The 15,420-nt window shown below is 43.6% G+C and overlaps 1 protein-coding gene across 3 annotated transcripts in view; it reads left to right on the top strand.

The window, feature by feature from the left end:
- The window catches only part of Ptpn14 (protein tyrosine phosphatase non-receptor type 14), a 176,253-nt gene that overhangs the window by 145,300 nt on the left and 15,533 nt on the right, over positions 1-15,420 (top strand). For all 3 annotated transcript variants that reach the window (XM_005334974.5, XM_078022801.1, XM_078022802.1), the window contains 5 exons: positions 996-2,470; positions 7,258-7,398; positions 8,520-8,738; positions 11,917-12,045; positions 14,522-14,756. In XM_005334974.5, coding sequence (XP_005335031.2) covers positions 996-2,470; positions 7,258-7,398; positions 8,520-8,738; positions 11,917-12,045; positions 14,522-14,756 — 2,199 coding nt within the window. The remainder of the gene's footprint in view (positions 1-995; positions 2,471-7,257; positions 7,399-8,519; positions 8,739-11,916; positions 12,046-14,521; positions 14,757-15,420) is intronic.

The raw sequence follows: 15,420 nt of genomic DNA, 5'->3' as shown, positions 1-15,420 counted from the left end.
TTTATTTAGAGACAGGGTCTCACTGAGTTGCCTGGTGCCTCACTGTTTTGCTGAGGCTGGCTTTGAACTCGTGATTCTTCTCCCTCAGCCTCCTGAGCTGCTGGGATTACAGGTGTGTGTCACCACACCCAGCTTGACTTTGTCTTTTTCTGCTTTGCTCTTGCTTAATCAGTGGTGTGATAGCGAATGCATTTAGACCACAGAAAGGGACTTTGGTAAGAGTTTGCCCTCCTGGGGTTTGTGCATGTGTTGAAGACACACTGAGCATCTGGAATGGGCCTGACTTGGGAAGATGGTTTTTATATCTCTTTTAGTACTTCTTCACACTATAGTTACTTTTTACTTGACTTGATCTCAGTGACAGAACCAGAGCCAGAAGAAGACTTCAGGAATGGCTGAAAGAAATCCCGATTCTAATTTTGCCTCAGAAGGAGTGAGCCATGTTAACTAACATGTTAAGGAGTGAGCCATGTTAGTCTCCATATTGGTCTGGTTTCTTGATGAAAGTTCAGTAGTCCCTTGGGTAAAGGGACCTTTTCCATTATAGTCAGAAAGAGCATGTCCAAGTACTAGAGGAAACTGTCACCCTTTTGAAGTTCTTGATATTCTAGCCCAAATTGCCAGTCCTGTTGCTGAGCCCTGCTCAAGAGGATAGGGCTCTCCAAGGTCAGGGTGTCTGATTATAAAGCTCATGGCAAAATGTAGAACTTATCTAGGTGACACCTGTGCCGTGTGTGTGTGTGTGTGTGTGTGTGTGTGTGTGTGTGTGTGTGTCTTTGTTTAGGTTCACTCTTTCCAAGATGTTCTTTCTATGTGTTGATATCTCATCCCAGATGTTATTAGTTCTTCTGTGGAATATGTAGGTAGAGAAGATGGGATCTCACTTTTTAAATTAAAATTAATTGAAATTTAAATAAGTCACCTCACACATGTAGGGATGCTCTTTATTGAAGCAGATTATGAAGATTCATGTGTCTCTGTTTGACTTCTCACAGACAGCATTTTCCACGGGAATGAAGAGGCCTTGTATTGCAATTCTCACAACAGCCTGGACTTAAATTACTTAAATGGCACCGTCACCAACGGCAGTGTGTGTAGCGTTCACAGCGTCAACTCCCTCAGCTGCTCCCAAAGCTTCATCCAGGCTTCTCCCGTCTCCTCCAACCTCAGTATCCCTGGGAGCGACATCATGCGGGCTGACTACATCCCTAGCCACCGGCACAGTGCCATCATTGTGCCATCTTACAGGCCAACCCCCGATTATGAGACGGTCATGCGGCAGATGAAGAGGGGGATGATGCACGCAGACAGCCAGAGCCAGTCTCTGCGGAACCTCAACATCATCAACACCCACGCCTACAACCAGCCCGAGGACCTGGTGTACAGCCAGCCGGAGATGCGTGAGAGACACCCCTACACGGTCCCGTATGGGCCACAAGGGGGTTACAGTCACAAACTTGTCAGTCCATCTGACCAGATGAACCCGAAGAACGCCACGGTGCCCAGCAAGCCGGGGGCAAGTGCCATCTCACACACGGTGAGCACCCCAGAGTTGGCCAACATGCAGCTCCAGGGCAGCCATCACTACAGCACTGCCCACATGCTCAAGAACTATCTCTTCAGGCCACCTCCCCCATACCCACGGCCCCGCCCTGCCACCAGCACCCCAGACCTCGCCAGCCACCGCCACAAGTACGTCAGTGGCAGTAGTCCGGACCTGGTGACACGGAAGGTGCAGCTGTCAGTAAAGACCTTCCAAGAGGACAGCTCTCCAGTGGTGCACCAGTCTCTCCAGGAGGTCAGCGAGCCCTTGACGGCCACCAAGCACCATGGCACGGTGAACAAGCGCCACAGCCTGGAGGTGATGAACAGCATGGTGCGAGGCATGGAGGCCATGACTCTGAAGTCGCTTAACATCCCCATGGCCCGCCGCAATACGCTGCGGGAGCAGGGGCCTCCAGAGGAGGGGCCCGGCGGCCACGAGGTCCACCAGCTTCCTCAGTACCACCACAAGAAGACGTTCTCCGATGCCACCATGCTGATCCACAGCAGCGAGAGCGAGGAGGAGGAGGAGGCCCCCGAAGCCGTGCCGCAGATCCCCGTGCTGCGGGGGAAGATGGAGTATAGCGCCCAGCTGCAGGCCGCCCTGGCCCGGATTCCAAACAAGCCCCCACCCGAGTACCCCGGGCCCAGGAAGAGTGTTAGCAACGGGGCTCTGAGGCAAGACCAGGGGAACCTTCCTCCTGCCATTGCCAGAGCCCGGGTAATGAGGCACGGGCCAGCCAAGGCCCTCAGTGTCTCCCGAACTGATCAGCTGGCCATCAACGGGTCCTCTCTGGGGCCGTCCATCTCCGAACCCGACCTGACAAGTGTGAAGGAGCGGGTCAAAAAAGAGCCTGTGAAGGAGAGACCTGTGTCGGAAATGTTTTCCCTGGAAGACAGCATTATAGAAAGAGAGATGATGATTAGGGTAAGTTCCTCCCAGGGCATCGTTAGTGGGAAAGCGCAAGTACTGGAGTCACTGGAGGAGGCGTGAGGCCTTCGCAGGGAACGTGCCATGTGTTTACAGAATCACTGGGCATTAACAGGCAGCATTTCAGTTCACTAGACCTTGTTTTCCATTCTCATTCATGACTTCTAGTGGGTTTGGTTTGTACAAAGTGCTGCGATTGAGTTAGGATGCTATCGAGGTCAGTGCCTAGGTCAGGGCCAGGATTTTGCTCTTTATTCAGGGTTCAGACTTCCAGTTGCTGCTAGAAGCTTGCCTATCTACATCTCTTCGTGGCTAGCATGAAAGGACCAGGCCGGACACATACTTCACGGATCATCTCAGCCTTTTATTCAGGAACGGCATTACACCCACAGGAATGGACCCACTCTCCTGGTGGAAAATGAGCCACTGGCCAAAGGAGGAGCTTGGGCTTGGAGGTTCTACTGAGAGGTGATTTAGTGAGCATGTCAGTTAGAGCACTTAGAAATTTGGATTTGGGGGTTTGAGTTCAGTGGCCAGCACCTGGAGAGGGTTTATCTTGGATGAGATTAGGGGATGATGAAGAGGGAGATGATGTCATTCTAGGTGTGATGAAATACTTTCTCCCCACCAGTGGCCAGATCTGAAAAGGACTTATCTTGAAAGAGATGAAAGCTATCAGTGTATGGCTTTTTTTTTTTTCCACTTCCTTTTCCAAGGCCACACTACCTTGGGATTTTTCATTTTCCATATAAAACATTTGTGTTTTTGGTTTCAGGGCCGGGGGTGGTGTGGGGATGCACTGTTTTCCCTTGTTAAATATTAGAAGAACAAATCCCTACAGGGTACAGCTTTCTTTCTTTCTTTTTTTGGTGGTCTGAGGGATGGAACCCAGGGCCTTGTGCATGCTAGGCAAGTGTTCTACCACTAAGCTACACCCACCCTACACCCATCCCAGGGTTTCACAAGTTGCTGAGGCTGGCCTTGATCTTGTGATCCTCTTTCTTTAGCCTCCCAAATAACTGGGATTGCATGGAGGATGTACCACTGCATCCAGCTTAGTGTTTGGTTCTGTATGTCAAGATGGTTTGCTACATTGTCAGGACTGTGCTAATTTTAACACAAATTCAAGAAAATTTTAGTAACTGGATCTATAACTTGGGAGCTTACTGTTGGACTTCAATTCCCTATCATATTTGTTCGATAAAAATTTCACTCATATGGATATATACATACATACTTATAACATTTGAAGATACATCCTAACATTAGATACGAATAACCCTTCTTCAGAATATGTATAGTCTAGAAGGCCAATTATGTTATCAGAGCAAGACTACACAGGTAGTCAATGTACATGCAGAACAATAAAGTGAATCCATCTCTTAGTAATGAGAACATTGTCGGATTGTAGTTATTACTTTAAAAATCTCCATTGCTGCTTGTCCTGGAAATTTTCACTTTCTTAAAAAAAATCATTTGATTACATGACTAATCAAACCCAGATTGACTTCTTTTCATTCACCATAGCTGCATCATCAGGTAGCTGGACCTTTTAGGAACTCCAGATAGTTGTCATTAAAATTTGCTTTGATGAAGTTCACTAGACTCCATTTCTAAGTCTTCCAAACTCATCATTGGGAATCAACCTGAAGAATCAAGGACCAAAGTTTTAAGGGAGCCACGTTGCTGGGGTTCAGAAAACTAATCCATAGCAAATTTGTTACTTTAGAAAATCCTCAAGGACACAGTCAGCCTTGCCTTTTTGGCCAACAGTAAAGCTTTGCTAAGAATTCAGTAGAGGCATAACTTTTTCCAGTTTTTGCAAACCAAGAGGGAAATGATGAAGCCGTACCTCCACCTCTGGCAAAGAAAACCTTTGGCTGGGGATGGAGTGAAATGTGGGGTTGGTGCTTTGAGGGGAGAGCTTTCCCAGCTTGGAAAAAAGTAATTGATTGTTTTAAAGGCAATTTTCAACACTTCTTGGCCACGGGCCTCTTAAAAGCAACATTAGCATCAAGAATCTATCAGTCTAAGCATTCAGCTTAGCTGTTTCTCCTGCCAAGTTGATACTTAATGATGTCCACATGGTCCTGTAACCTCATTTGGGTCATATTTGTCCTCTTCTCGTTACCCATATTAAACAAATAGCCGATAGCCCAAATCTCTGCACAGGTCCCTGATTTCCAGCATCTTACATTATCACAGAAGAACAAGGGGTATTCTGCTGTTCTTTCCCATATGCTATTTCATTCCATCCATGTGGATAATAGCAACCAGCAAATTTCACTCATTAACTTTTAGTTTCATTGACATCATAACCCCATGCTACTTCATTTTCCCTGTTGATTATTTTCCCCAAAGCTTATAAGCCTGGGAATTCAAGGACTGCCACCCTCAGCCAGAGCCCTGACCTTGGTGGAAGGAGTCTTCATGGAGCCGGGTGGCCAGGCAGGGTGGATAAAGATGATGCGAGCTCCCAAGCCCAAGATGGAGACAGACAGATACTAGAACCTCACCCCCTCGCTCTAAGCAGCATCCCTTCTATCTCAGATACTCTCTGCTCTCCTCACCATGGGTAGCTTTTGCCAGCTTGGTGGGAATAGATGAGAGAGGAGGCTGCCAAAGCCATGTAGGGCCTTGTAGATAAGAAAACAATGAGAAACCTAAGGCAGGTAAAAGCTGGGGTAGGAGGTGGAGGACAGGTATGGTGAGAATTTGCCCTCTGGGCAGCTTTCCTAGTTCTGGAGCCACTTGTCTATTTGATGAATGACTCAGGCCTGTTGCCTGCTGGGCTCCTGCTTGTTCCTAGTGCAACCCGGAAGATACTTTATTGCTTCCGGCTCCTAACCAGAAGTCAGATCTAGAGAAGAAGACAGATCAGCTCTTGAAGTTGTTATTTTATTTATTTTTTTTAAATTTCAATATTTATTTTTTTAGTTATCAGCGGACACAACATCTCTGTTTGTATGTTATTTTATTTTTTGTTCTCTGATAAAAAAAAAACTAACAGGATCAGTGAGAGGAAGCTAAGAGATGGGTTTTTTTTATGCTGCTGAGGTTTCAGTTCTCACTCAGTTGTAGCAATCCTTTCCCAAGAAAGATAAGTGAGTTCCTTTTGGTCTTGGGCTCAGTCAGGACCACCTCATAGTACAGCGGAAAGATGGCAAGAAGACCTGTTGAGAGGACCCTGGGGAGGTTTTTCTGGAATTTTTGCTTTCTTAAACTTTGAAACAGTCCAACTAAAAGAAGTGACATAAGCAAAATTATCTTTCATAAAACTAGAAATAAAAAAGCAAACTAATGAAGAACTCAACACCTAATCCAAAATCTTCACCTAGGAGGGTGCCTGAATTGAGAAATCAAGGTTATTTTATTAAGGATTTCTTCAAGCCAAAAGTCTGTGGCTGCTTTTCACAATTCTCAGTTAATCGTCCTCTTAAATGCACCTTTGGCTTGTTTGCTGGGTCAGCCCGTCACAGGAACAGGTGTCCTGTTGCCAACTTCACTCACAGAGGCCTCATTCTGATTGTAGGTGACCCTGTAGTGCCAATGAAACCCATATTAGGGAATCAGGTAATCCCTTTCACCCCACGTGCAGTAATCCACTAAGGCTATGACTGGAGGGCACTGTGACTTCATTGAGACAACTCCCTAGGAAGTAAATGTATAAGTGGCCAAATTAAGAAAGGAATCACTAAAGAAAAAAACCAGAGTAGGATGGATGACCCCTTCATCTGTAGCAGTCACATGAGCCTGAAAGTTGCTTTCACTTTGGTTTCAATCCACATTTTCAGTTCTCTTTATCTCACCTGTTTCTAAGCTTAATGAAGTCCCTCTGGTCTTTTCTAGCGTCTCAGACAAAATTACTTTTAGGAAACGGGGTTAGTGGGTTGTCTGAAGTGAGTAAAACCAGGTTTTTCATCTCTCTCTGTTAGTTTTCAAAGACATGAGGAAGCTCGGCAATAAACTGAGCCCTGACTGAGCTGGGCTCAGGCTATAGGTGCCACCCAGTAAGGACAGAGTATGGCTGTGAGAAGCCACAAGTGAAGGCCGGGGGAAAAAACGTCAGCAGCTTCCCCTGAGTGAAGTCTGCTCAGCTGTCATCCATGTTCTCCCCAAAAGTTAGTTACACCCGCTGATGTCCCACCATCTCCCCTGGATGGAGCCCAAGGGTCAATGCCTGTAGCTCATCTTAGGAGGCCCCAGCCTGATTAGTATTGTGACTTTGCTAAACTCTATTAGTTCTTATATCTGGGGCTGATGCCAATAGATGCCCCGAGAGCCAGATATTAAATGTAAGATTCACATCCTCAGTCTGAATCCTCAGGATAGAAGCCTTTTAAGAAGATTTTCTTCTACCATTTTCATGCCTGGATTTCCCCATCAACAACACAACTGTCTTCTAAGCTGTACACCACTCATTCTGTGCACAGACCCACATTTCAGCTGGATCAGATTATTCATGTACACCTCCCTTTAGCTCTTTGCTTCTAAAGTGTATTGTACATACCCTTATTTTTTTGTGAGCCTTGTGGCCTGGTATGTTTATTAGAATGTCATTTATCTATTTATCTACTGAGATAATGAATTAAAAAGAAAAGCACAGGAGTCCTGTAGGAACTGGCTTCCTCAGGCACAGTGGGAATGGGAGGGCTGTGTTTGACTTTGCCCTACTGAGTGTCTGCATTCCTTGGCTGGGGAGTTACAGATTTGGGAAGATTAAAACACATTCCAGCCTTCTACTGGTATATAAACAATGAGAACATGCCTTTTCTTGCTGCAAGAATCTAGAGAAGCAGAAGATGGCAGGCCTGGAGGCACAGAAGAGGCCCCTGATGTTGGCAGCATTGAATGGGCTCTCGGCTCGGGTCTCAGGGCGGGAAGAGAGTCGACATGATGCCACCCGAGTTCCTATGGATGAGAGGGTAAGTGCTGGGCTAGTCAGGTGCATGATTCATTTCTCTGTGGTCTTAAGATCCCAAAGCGCTCTCCTTGCCCAAACATGCCGATTCTGTTGGAAGAATGAATTCTTCAATTTGAGATTAGGAAGATCTAGTGAGTGCTTCTCAGCACCTAATGTTTCTTAATCACGTTGGTGTGTCACTGCTGGCTCAAAAGATCAGCCCCTAATGAGCCATATGATCAAGCCATTCAGATTCTTTTGACATATTACCCTTTTTGTAAGAGGAAAAAATGAAACAATGCTTGTCTCTCTCTATTTCTGTGATTTTTGTGAATAATTACCATTTCTTAGGAAGTGATGCTTTTATGCAAGCATTTATAAGTTTCTTTCAATATGCTGTTTTCCTGTATGGTGGTGAAACGAAGCTGATTTATAGTTGTTAGGACAATGCATTGTGAGAACTTGGGTTTTTAAAAGCAGACATTTGTGGCATGGCAATATTTCCAGGTGATGAAAGATTTCCTTCAGTTCCCGAAATTGCTGTCAGGAGGTTAAGGAATGGGCTGTATAAATTTATAATAGAGTGCTAGTAACACTAGGGTGTCAGATTCCTGCCAGTATATGTTTGGAATTAGAATATTTTGGAGCCAGAATAAACTCCGGAAAGATCATTTCTTCCAATTAATACCACATTATTATAATTAGCAGTTTGGCCAGAGAGGGAAGAAAGGGAGGGGGGTACCTAATCCTTGGAGAAATACAACTGTAGATCAGTATCATCTTAAAGTTTAGCTCAGTAAAAACACCTGTGTAAGTGGAGAACTGGATGTTTGGATAATGAAGACTAACCATCTCCTTATCATTAGAACTTATAAGCAGGTACTAATAACCTAAGTATTGATTTTGAATTTCAGCTCTCACCAGTTCTTACAGATTTGTCTTATAGCATGAGAAAGAATGGTTATGAGACAAGAGGAACTAGCAATATGGTTACAAATGAGACCCAGTAATCAAGTGCTGAATGAGTTTTATGTCTTGAAATCCCCTAACACAGTCATTGCAAATATTGGAAGAACTCTGGTGATTTTATTGGAGATTTGGAGATAGGTAATTCAGAGAACTGAAGATTAATTTCTGTTGCAGTTCAGAACCCTGAAGAAGAAGCTAGAAGAGGGAATGGTGTTCACAGAGTATGAGCAAATCCCAAAGAAAAAGGCCAATGGCATATTTAGCACCGCGGCTTTGCCAGAAAATGCAGAACGCAGCCGAATCCGTGAAGTTGTCCCTTATGAGGAGAATCGGGTAGAGCTGATACCAACCAAAGAGAACAACACGGGCTACATCAATGCCTCCCATATCAAGGTGAGAAGGTATATGCGAGATCACTAGGTGAAGGGGGAGAAATGCAGGAAGAAAAATACACGGGCTGCAACTGTACTTCCTGACTTGTCCCCAGTCCCCTGGGGAGTGCTTTTGAACTCTCATGCTTTTCTTAGTCAACTGGAAAGGATGTCTGTCACTGTAGGGAGAAGGAAGATGAACAGCCTCAGCAAAACCTTAGGACAGCTATTTTCTGAAGCTTGTTTATCACAGAGGAGCTTTTTCATCTCTATGTACATCATAAATACCCTTCCTAAAGTCACGGGGGAACGTGGGGGTTGTCCTTGTCAGTTTGTAATTAGCAGGTGACAGAGATGTTGGGAATTGTAGGTGTTATTGTCATTGAAGTTTATATCCTGTTCAGTAGCAACAGAAACTGTCATTTCTCCCTTGAAGTACTATGGGTTATTCATTTTAGAGCTAAAGTCTCAGTTTGGCATGGTATTTGGAAGAGTGGATAATTTATATGCAAGCCATAAAAATGTAGTTGATATTGAATCTTGCTGCTGCAGCCCGGCTGCAGCAAAATAACGGGGGGTGGGGGGTGGGGGTGGGGGGTGACGAGCAACTTGTGTACATTGATACAGCAGGAGTGGCAGTCGTTTATTGTAGGACCAGAGGGGTATTTATACATTCCACACAGCTTATCTTAATTAACCTAAATTAGATACAGCAGTCAACCAATAAGGAATCTCCACTCTTAATGGCTCGCTGGCGTTACTTCACAAACCACTCCCTCTGCAAAATGCCAGGTGCCATCTTGACTTGTTTACAGACTCTAACATCTTGCAAGGTTTGCCACATTAGTCAATGAGTTGGTGTTAAATTTTTATTAATTCTTCATATCTCAGTAATTCATAGCTAGTAAACCCCAGTTAGGATTTATAGTTAGGGATACACACGTACATATGGTTAAATATTTCCTAAGTAGTTTACTAATATCTGCATATTTGGTCTGCACTCTGAAGTGGATGAATTTGTTCATGTACTAATGTTAAGTTATTACTGGAAGTTTTGAAACAACACAAAGTTGACCTCAATAGTCCATTGTGATTGAAAGCCTTAGAAATCTGTTTCTGGCCCCGTCCAGAATTATCTCATTTTTTCATGGAACTTTTCAACTGTAGCAGAATTATCTTGAAGTTCCTTTGAGCCCCTTAAGTGTAGGTAGATGTCTGGCTTGTGTATCTATTGAATGCAACCAACCTTTGGTTGGATATAGTGTTTAGGAGCACAAAGCATAAATAACCATGCTTTTTTTTTTTTTTTAAGAATTAGAAAGTACTGTTGAAAGAAATCATGAAAGAACAATGATCATAGATCATATTGGTATTTTTGCCTTTTAGAATGAACCCCAGGAAACTCAAGTAACTGATGATGGGCTTGGTTTAGATTATGAAATAATGACTGGAATAATGTAGTCAAAGATGCATGCGGATGATACCACTGCTTCTTGACGAGTATCTATTAAAATCTTGCAAGCAGTATTCTTCTGTCCTCTTTCTTTGGCCAAATCTCTTCCACCATTTTCCATCTGCTCTCTGGGGGTGGGGGGAACTGTCACTCTGTGTAAATGATACCCGTTGGGTATTGTTAACTGTGATGCCTTCCCCTCCTCAGCGTTCTCTGAGACCCACTTTTCATCTTTGAATTGGGGTAGACATGGGTGCCTTTAATAGACCCATAGAGTTTGCAAGAACTTGTCCTTGTGTTTTTGGAATAGAGTTGTGTATTTTGCCAATGTTTTCTCTCCTGGGCTCCAAGCAGCTGTTAACACAGAAGAGAGATTTATTTGCTCCAGAGGTGGAATCACATCTGTGAAATCTACCTCAGTAGCATTGGTTGTTGTGTTTTTAACACAGTTTTTAATAGCCTCCTGTCAATACTTGGAGTATGCTGAAAGGCCCCAGGCTGCAGCATTCTCTCATATATTTATGGTTCCTATATGTGGGGTGCCAGAGAGGCTAATGTTTAAAATCACAATTCAAATAAACCAAACTCCTAGCCAGTGAATATATGAATGTTATCTCCCACCAGTACTTGAAAAATGGATTTTTCTTGCCAGCTTTGACCTAAACACATCTTGTGTAATGAGACAGTAACTGACATTGTTTTTGTTTGAATCAAGTTAGTTTGTGGTTACATAAAATAAATGAAGGGGAAAAGTTTCTGACAGTGATCACCTCATTGCTACTCGAACTCTTGAGAGGCCTACGTTGCATGAATGATAAGGAGGCCTGTCTTTACATTATCAAGGCACAAAGATGGAAGGGGGAGTCGAAAGAATTCCTCCAAAGGTTACTGTTTCACCTTGATAAGGTGACTGTCAATGCTTTGGGCTCAACATATGATTCTCTGCAGCTGGTATTTATAGCTACAGAATTATCCTCCCACGATCATCCTGAGCTGGTAATAATTTTATTATCCAAAATTATCTCATGACTCCATAGTTCAGTTGGATGCTATGGTGCTGCACAAAGTGGAGCTATCAATAATACATGTACCATTGACAAGTGAGCTCATAACACTTCTGCCATACGTGGCACTGCAGAACTGTATTAACAACAGAAGTTTGTGACATGCTTCATATCAGGTCAGCAGAAGAAAGATATTACTCCAGAAGGGATGTTATTCTGTGAGAGACTTTTTTTTTTATTGTTTCAGAGGATGTCACAGAACACTTTTTCAAATGGTGAATCATCGCAGTAGGGGGTTATGAAACCCATTTCATGGGCACAATTAGTTTTGTGTGTACATCTATGAGTATATGTGTGTTTTAATGAAATCAAAATAAAGGAAAAAAATCAAAATATGGGGTACACTGTTCAGAGTAAGCTTAAGTATTATGCTACAAGTAAATCCTTTTACTTTATATGTATACATGTCATACACTGGCATATGTACACCTATATGTGGGCATATATATGTGTATGTATGTACTACGCATTGCAGACCCCCCAAGAATTGAGCGAATATATTTTGCTTAGTAAAAAAACTATCTTCATGTGAGAAACGCATGACAGAGGATTTGAGAGTTGTGCTAAGCCATTTAGTCTAAAAAGTATTACTCAAGGTGGAAGGTGGCTACAAGTGGATGGGGATGAGCAGATGACAATCTTGGACTTGGGGTTCCTTTCCTGATGCTTTCCTTGGTTTGCAGGTGGTGGTTGGTGGGGCAGAATGGCACTACATAGCAACTCAGGGGCCCCTGCCACACACATGCCACGACTTCTGGCAGATGGTGTGGGAGCAAGGAGTGAATGTGATTGCCATGGTCACCGCAGAAGAGGTAAGGGGAACTCCCCCTCTCCTAATGTCCTTTTCCTGTGGGAGTGGGTGGCCAGAAGATGGGCCTAGTGCCAGGGACTTTGCTGCCCATCCTCTGTTTCTCTGCAGATCCTTCTCCCTTTGGCTCTTTTTTTTCCCTCTGCTTTCCACATAATTCTCCCCACCCTACCAAGGATGATTTGGTTTTGTGCTCTTTTCTCCTGTTCTCATTTGGCTTTGAACTCTTTCCTTTGGCTCGTCCATATACTACAGTGAAAACAAAGCAACAAAAAATAAAAAAAACGACCAAACTTTGGTTCAACCAACTGACTGTGTGTGCCAAACAAAGCAGCGATCTTTCCACTGGAATTTGAGGACCTCAGCCGCTCTGGGCAAGAAGACCTACATTCCCAGCCCCAGGCATGGTCAGCCCCACATGCCCTCATGCTTATCAGCTGAAAAGGGACCAGAAGCTGCCATTCCTGGAGAGGTCTCCATTCTTTGGGGAAAAAAATTCTTTCTTTGCCAAGCCAAATATAGCTTTCGTCTTGTAGCAAGAGAACTCTGTGATGCAGACCGGCATGTCCCCCGCTCCAGTCCTGTCTACTTGACTCGCTGCCTTTGGGGGGTGGAGCATGGTGTTTTTTCTCTTGTCACGGTCTCAAAAAATTTTAGCTACCTTTTTTTGTACCTTTCATGACATCTCAACTTGTTTTTGAACTCGTTTAAGGGACCAGCTTTAGGCATCTTTACCAATTTTCATGGTATCCCCAAACCCCTTTCTAACTGTGGTAGGAGCAGAGAAAATTGTAAGGGGAAGTCATGTCCCCTCCCTGTGTCTGTTTTGGGAAGTTGCTTTCAGAAACAGCCTGTTGAAAGATAGTGGCAAAGGGGACTTCAAGCTCTTTAAAGTCATTTGCACGTCCTGGGCAGACCTTATTTTTTTATTTTTATGTTTTTTTGACCTTCTCATCAAGAGATTGAATTCTTCTTAAAGTTTCTAGAGTCGATTCCTTGCCTGATTGGATCACATCCCTGCAAGGGATTCATTCAATTGAATGTCAAGTGCCAACTCTGCTAACCCCAGGGCACGTGGTGAATGAGACGGGCACTGCCCCTGTTCCCATGGAGCTTATTTCCTGGTGAGAGGGACAGTCAGTTGTGAACTGGAGAAGTTCAGTTCAGATAGTAGTAAGTGCCATGGAGAAAAAACAAGGGCATGTGAAGGAGTGTGACCAGAGGCGGCTTTAGGTCAGGTAGGCAGCTGAGGCCCCTCACAGGGGTTGGTATTTGAGCTGAAACCTGAGTGACAAAAAGGGGGACATCCAGGAACTTACCAGGCCAGAACTGACTGAGGCACACTCAGTAGAAATGTAAATCCAAGATTTCAGGTAAGCCCATTTTTGTAGGTTTGGTAAATGGAAGAGGAAGATATGCTTCGAAGACTCAGTTAAACTCAGTGACTCCATATAAAATGACTTCTATCCCCCAAAGAAGTGTTCCTTTACAAGAGGGATGGCCATTAGGCTTCTCCCCAGCAGCCAACAGGGCTCCCAGAGCCTGTCCCTGCTGCAGACGGCTCTGTATCCTCTGGGTGCCTTCTTTTCCCCACACAGCCCCCGTCCAAGATCTCTTCATAAACCACCAACCCTTTCATGGTTTTTGTCCGACTCTAGTGATTTCAAAACTATACATAACTTAAAACTAGACCTTTTGTAAATGGTGGACAATGCATACCTTCAGAAAAGATAATAATTGTCAGAAAGAATGATAATGGAACCAGATGTTCTCTGTTTTGTAGGTTGAACTGAAACTGGTCAGATTTTGAGAGAGGAAAAAAGCAAGATTAACCCTAGATGATAGAGAGACAGTATCAGTAGTCAGTGTGGTGTGATAGAAAGAGCTCTGGACTGTGCCCCAGAACAAGAAGCATGACTTAGAAAGATGACTAGAATCTGTTGCTGCTCTACTTAAATCCTTTGGATGGCTTCCCATCAACTATCGAGTAAAATCCAGGCTTACTTGCTATACTCCATCTGCCCTGAAGATGTCTGTCTTTCTTGAACACACCAAACTTATTCCCCTCTGAACTTTGTGCTTGCTTTTCTCTAAGTTTTCCATTATAAATATTGTAATTGGCCTGAGCTCAATTGTAAAGGATTTTCCCTGTGATAGACATTGCCCAGTGACCCCACTGAGTTAGTGATTTAGAAACTGTTTCCAGTTTTTAAGATTAAGAGGATAGACTGGGCTATGCCTGTAATCCCAGCAATTTGGGAGGCTGAGGCAAGAGGACCACAAGTTCAAAGTTGGCCTCAGCAACCGAGCAAGGCCCTAAGCAACGTGGGGAGATTCTGTCTCTAAGTAAAACTATAGAAAGGGCGGGGGATGTGGCTCAGTGCTTGAGGACCCCTGGGTTCAATCCCCAGTACAAAAAAAGATTAAGAGGATAAGAGTTTATCCTGACTTATTTCCAATTTTGCTTTCTTGTGATTCAGGAGGGTGGACGAACCAAAAGCCATCGATATTGGCCCAAACTGGGTTCCAAGCACAGCTCAGCCACCTATGGCAAGTTCAAGGTCACCACAAAGTTCCGAACAGATTCTGGTTGCTATGCAACCACAGGCTTGAAGGTCAAGCACCTTTTATCTGGGCAGGAAAGGACGGTGTGGCATTTGCAGTATACTGACTGGCCAGATCACGGCTGCCCAGAGGATGTCCAAGGATTTTTGTGTAAGTGTTTTTTTCTCTCTGTTTTACCAACTGCATCAATGGTTTATCATAATGAGAGGATGCTTTCTCTTAAGTGACTAAAGTATGATGACATCAAAGTATCTATGTCTATCAAAGAAGAATAATACATGTCACTTATTCTGTATACCTATTACTCAAAAAGCTCAGACTGTGGTAAACTAGTTCTACATGGATTTAGGCCTATAGTTACTCATTCTTCAATAACTGTTTTGGTACATGTCACAACATTGAATATGTAATGGTAAGTGAAATAAGCCAGACATAAAAGGACAAATGTATGGTTCCACTACATAAAGCACCTAGAATAGGCAAATTTGAAGGGACAGAGGAGCCGGCAAGAAGAGAAAACAGGAAATTGTTGTTTCATGTGCACAAAATTTCTGTTTGTGATGATGAAAAAGTTCTGGAAATGGATAGTGATGATGTTTGCACAACATTGTGAATATACTTAATGGCACTGAATTTACTCTTAAAAATGGTTAAAATGGCAAATTTTATGTTATGTCTATTTTACTTTCAAGAAAATGACACAAAGAAATCACTGAAAAGTAATTTATTTTTAATTTCTCATAAAAGTTTGCTTTTCACCAAGCCTATATTTCTCTCTAGCAGTACATCCCTTTCAGTACTTTCTCCCACCTAT

This window comes from Ictidomys tridecemlineatus, chromosome 10 (genome assembly GCF_052094955.1).
Source record: "Ictidomys tridecemlineatus isolate mIctTri1 chromosome 10, mIctTri1.hap1, whole genome shotgun sequence".
In the NCBI taxonomy this organism is placed as follows: domain Eukaryota; kingdom Metazoa; phylum Chordata; class Mammalia; order Rodentia; family Sciuridae; genus Ictidomys; species Ictidomys tridecemlineatus.
This window is presented reverse-complemented; position numbering and strand designations above follow the sequence as displayed.